At 36.3% G+C, this 2,478-nt stretch overlaps 1 protein-coding gene across 1 annotated transcript in view; it reads right to left on the bottom strand.

Moving 5' to 3' along the window:
* The window catches only part of LOC110447161 (UDP-N-acetylglucosamine--peptide N-acetylglucosaminyltransferase 110 kDa subunit-like), a 24,061-nt gene extending 23,465 nt beyond the window's left edge, over positions 1-596 (bottom strand). Inside the window, exon 1 of the mRNA XM_021492666.1 lies at positions 132-596. Coding sequence (XP_021348341.1) covers positions 132-174 — 43 coding nt within the window. The 5' untranslated portion in view covers positions 175-596. The remainder of the gene's footprint in view (positions 1-131) is intronic.
* Between the last annotated feature and the right edge of the window lie 1,882 nt (positions 597-2,478).

Below are 2,478 nucleotides of genomic sequence, written 5' to 3'. Positions count from 1 at the left end.
CCCCCCCACCCCCTTTCCTTCTGCCCCTCCCGAACACAAGGTACTGCATGGTATACCTTCTTACGAGTCCCCAAAACAAGAACATTTCCTTAATTTAGGACATAAATAACAATATTAAATCAACTACAAACCCGTGATATCAGTGATTTCTGCCATTTCCTTCATAATGTTCATGAAACGATAAATATGGCGACGAGTTCAACTTCGCAGATGCACCTAAAACATAAACTCGTGGGTTGTTGTTTAAGCCACAACGTCGATGTGTGCTTTAACGCCCTGTCGCTATCCAGGAGCGTCCTGACTTCTTTTTCCGTCTTATCGAAGAGTTGGATGTTTTCAGCAGTCGGTAGAATAAGTAAATCAAAGTAACACGTTCACCTTCCTCGTCGTTGCAAGTCCCCGTACTGTGACGTCACATAGATACTTCAAGATTAAGTATGCATATATTTTCACACACCCATTAGGCTAAACGTTTCCAGCTAAATTGTGTCAAGGTAACCATTAACATTGTATTAACCTAAGGCAGAGATATAACTGATATATGTACATGTGTAAACATAGTATACACTTTACTCTTTCCAAAAAAACAACGAACACAACAGTTTCAAGTTTCCGTTTATACCGTTTGCAGGGCCTACGTCTGGAAGAATTGTGACGTCACGGATTAGTGTGGCGCTAGACTGCTGTAGTGTTATGTGCGATAGCAATTTTACGGCAGGTGCGCGAAGAACAACCCGTTCTGTAATTAATTAATGGGAAATTAAAAAATCACAATTCATTAAAAACATTGAGGCTATAATTTAGAACGCAGAAGCATCCATCGACATGAATGGAAAATATAGTAACACTTGTTTTTTCCCCAATTTTTTCGCATGTTCACTTTTTTCAACCAGAACAAATGTCATCTCCGATTTTTGTCTTTCCCACTAAATCAGTTTTTACTTTAATTTATTGTTTCCTTGACCTCGGTAAATTATTTGTAATTGAAGTAAATAAGAAGTTGCATGCAAAACAATACTAGACCTATCTAATTTTCCCTTTTTGTGTGTGGTCCTAGATAGTGTTTTTAATGTTTAAGTTAGTGCGGTTTAAAAAAATTATCACATTTGCTTTTTTGGCCACTATATTTATTTTTTTCTCAAAAATTCAAAAACAGAAAGAAAACATCAAAAGAAAAAAAGACTTAAATACAAAATATTGAATTAAACACTCAAACACTGCTGTCATAGCACCACAGAGCTTCTGAATTTCATGTTTTCCTGTTTAGGGGACAGACCCTCCCTGTTGTTGCCAGTGGCGTAACAAATCATTTCCTTTCCGGAGTGAATGCTTACAGAGGTACCCTTACAGAGGTACCCTTACAGAGGGTCGAGCGTCAGAGGCGCGTAGCGCCGAAGGAGGGGGAGGGTAAGAAGAGAATTCTTGGAAATCCTTTTAGTCTGATTATTAACAAGTAAAACCCGACTTTTTCTATGAATAATATCAATTCTCTAGTTAACTAAGTATTTTTTTTTATTTAATATTCTACATAAACCATAATGCCATTTATAGTTCTGTTATGAAAAAATTAACGTAATACGAAGATTTAAATATTTGCTAATTAGGAAAAGTCTTTTCAAAAATAACAAATCATTAATTTTACCAGTTTTAGAATATGCTTTTCATTCATATCTTTATTCCTTCAAACATGAAGAGTAATATGAAATACATATTTTAAATAAACAATAGATATCAGAAAATTAATACAGTTACAAAATAAAGGATAATGACTGAAAAAATAAGCTGATTGAATGATGCAAACTTACATTTAACGATTGCATAGCCTTCAACCAGTATAATACAAAAAGGTAATTTACAGGAACACATGTATTATTGGACAGTAGGAGCAGAAGCTTTCTCTGCAAAACTGCAACAGTCTCGTACAAAAGACAAGAAAAGATCGTCGCCTTCTCCAAAAAGGTCTCGAAAAAGTTCAGGAGAAGAGCCAAGGAACGTTGCTATTTGAATATCCCGACTCGCCTGGTCCAGTGCAACGTAAGCATGAACAGGGTAGTCGTTGACAATTTTGGAGAAGATGTTATCGTGTAAAGCTAACACTTCTTCGCCAGAGCAGTCCAAGATACAATGTGCAACTGCATCGGCTACAAGCACTTTGCGTTGTGCACATACTAATTCACAATCTGGAGAAATAATCTAGAGCTTAGCAACATTAGCGCATGTTCTACAAAAGTAGGGAAAACGTTTAGATAAAAACCAAATAGTCGAAGGACAGATATCACATTGCAGATACATAAATCTAGAAAAGTCTCCGCTGAGAAGGAGGCGCTGCCTCCACTCATAAGTGTAATTACGAATTAGAACACCATTCGTTAGACGTGTCCATGATTGTGTAGGAGGAAACAGTCCTTTTTGTAAGAAGGCCAACAATACATCATGTAATTCATATTTATGGAAGATTTTCCAAACATCTGAAACAAA

The sequence above is a fragment of the Mizuhopecten yessoensis genome, unplaced genomic scaffold, assembly GCF_002113885.1.
Source record: "Mizuhopecten yessoensis strain PY_sf001 unplaced genomic scaffold, ASM211388v2 scaffold3229, whole genome shotgun sequence".
Taxonomy (NCBI): Eukaryota; Metazoa; Mollusca; class Bivalvia; order Pectinida; family Pectinidae; genus Mizuhopecten; species Mizuhopecten yessoensis.
The sequence above is the reverse complement of the archived record's forward strand: the minus strand, read 5'-3'. Positions and strand labels throughout refer to the sequence as shown.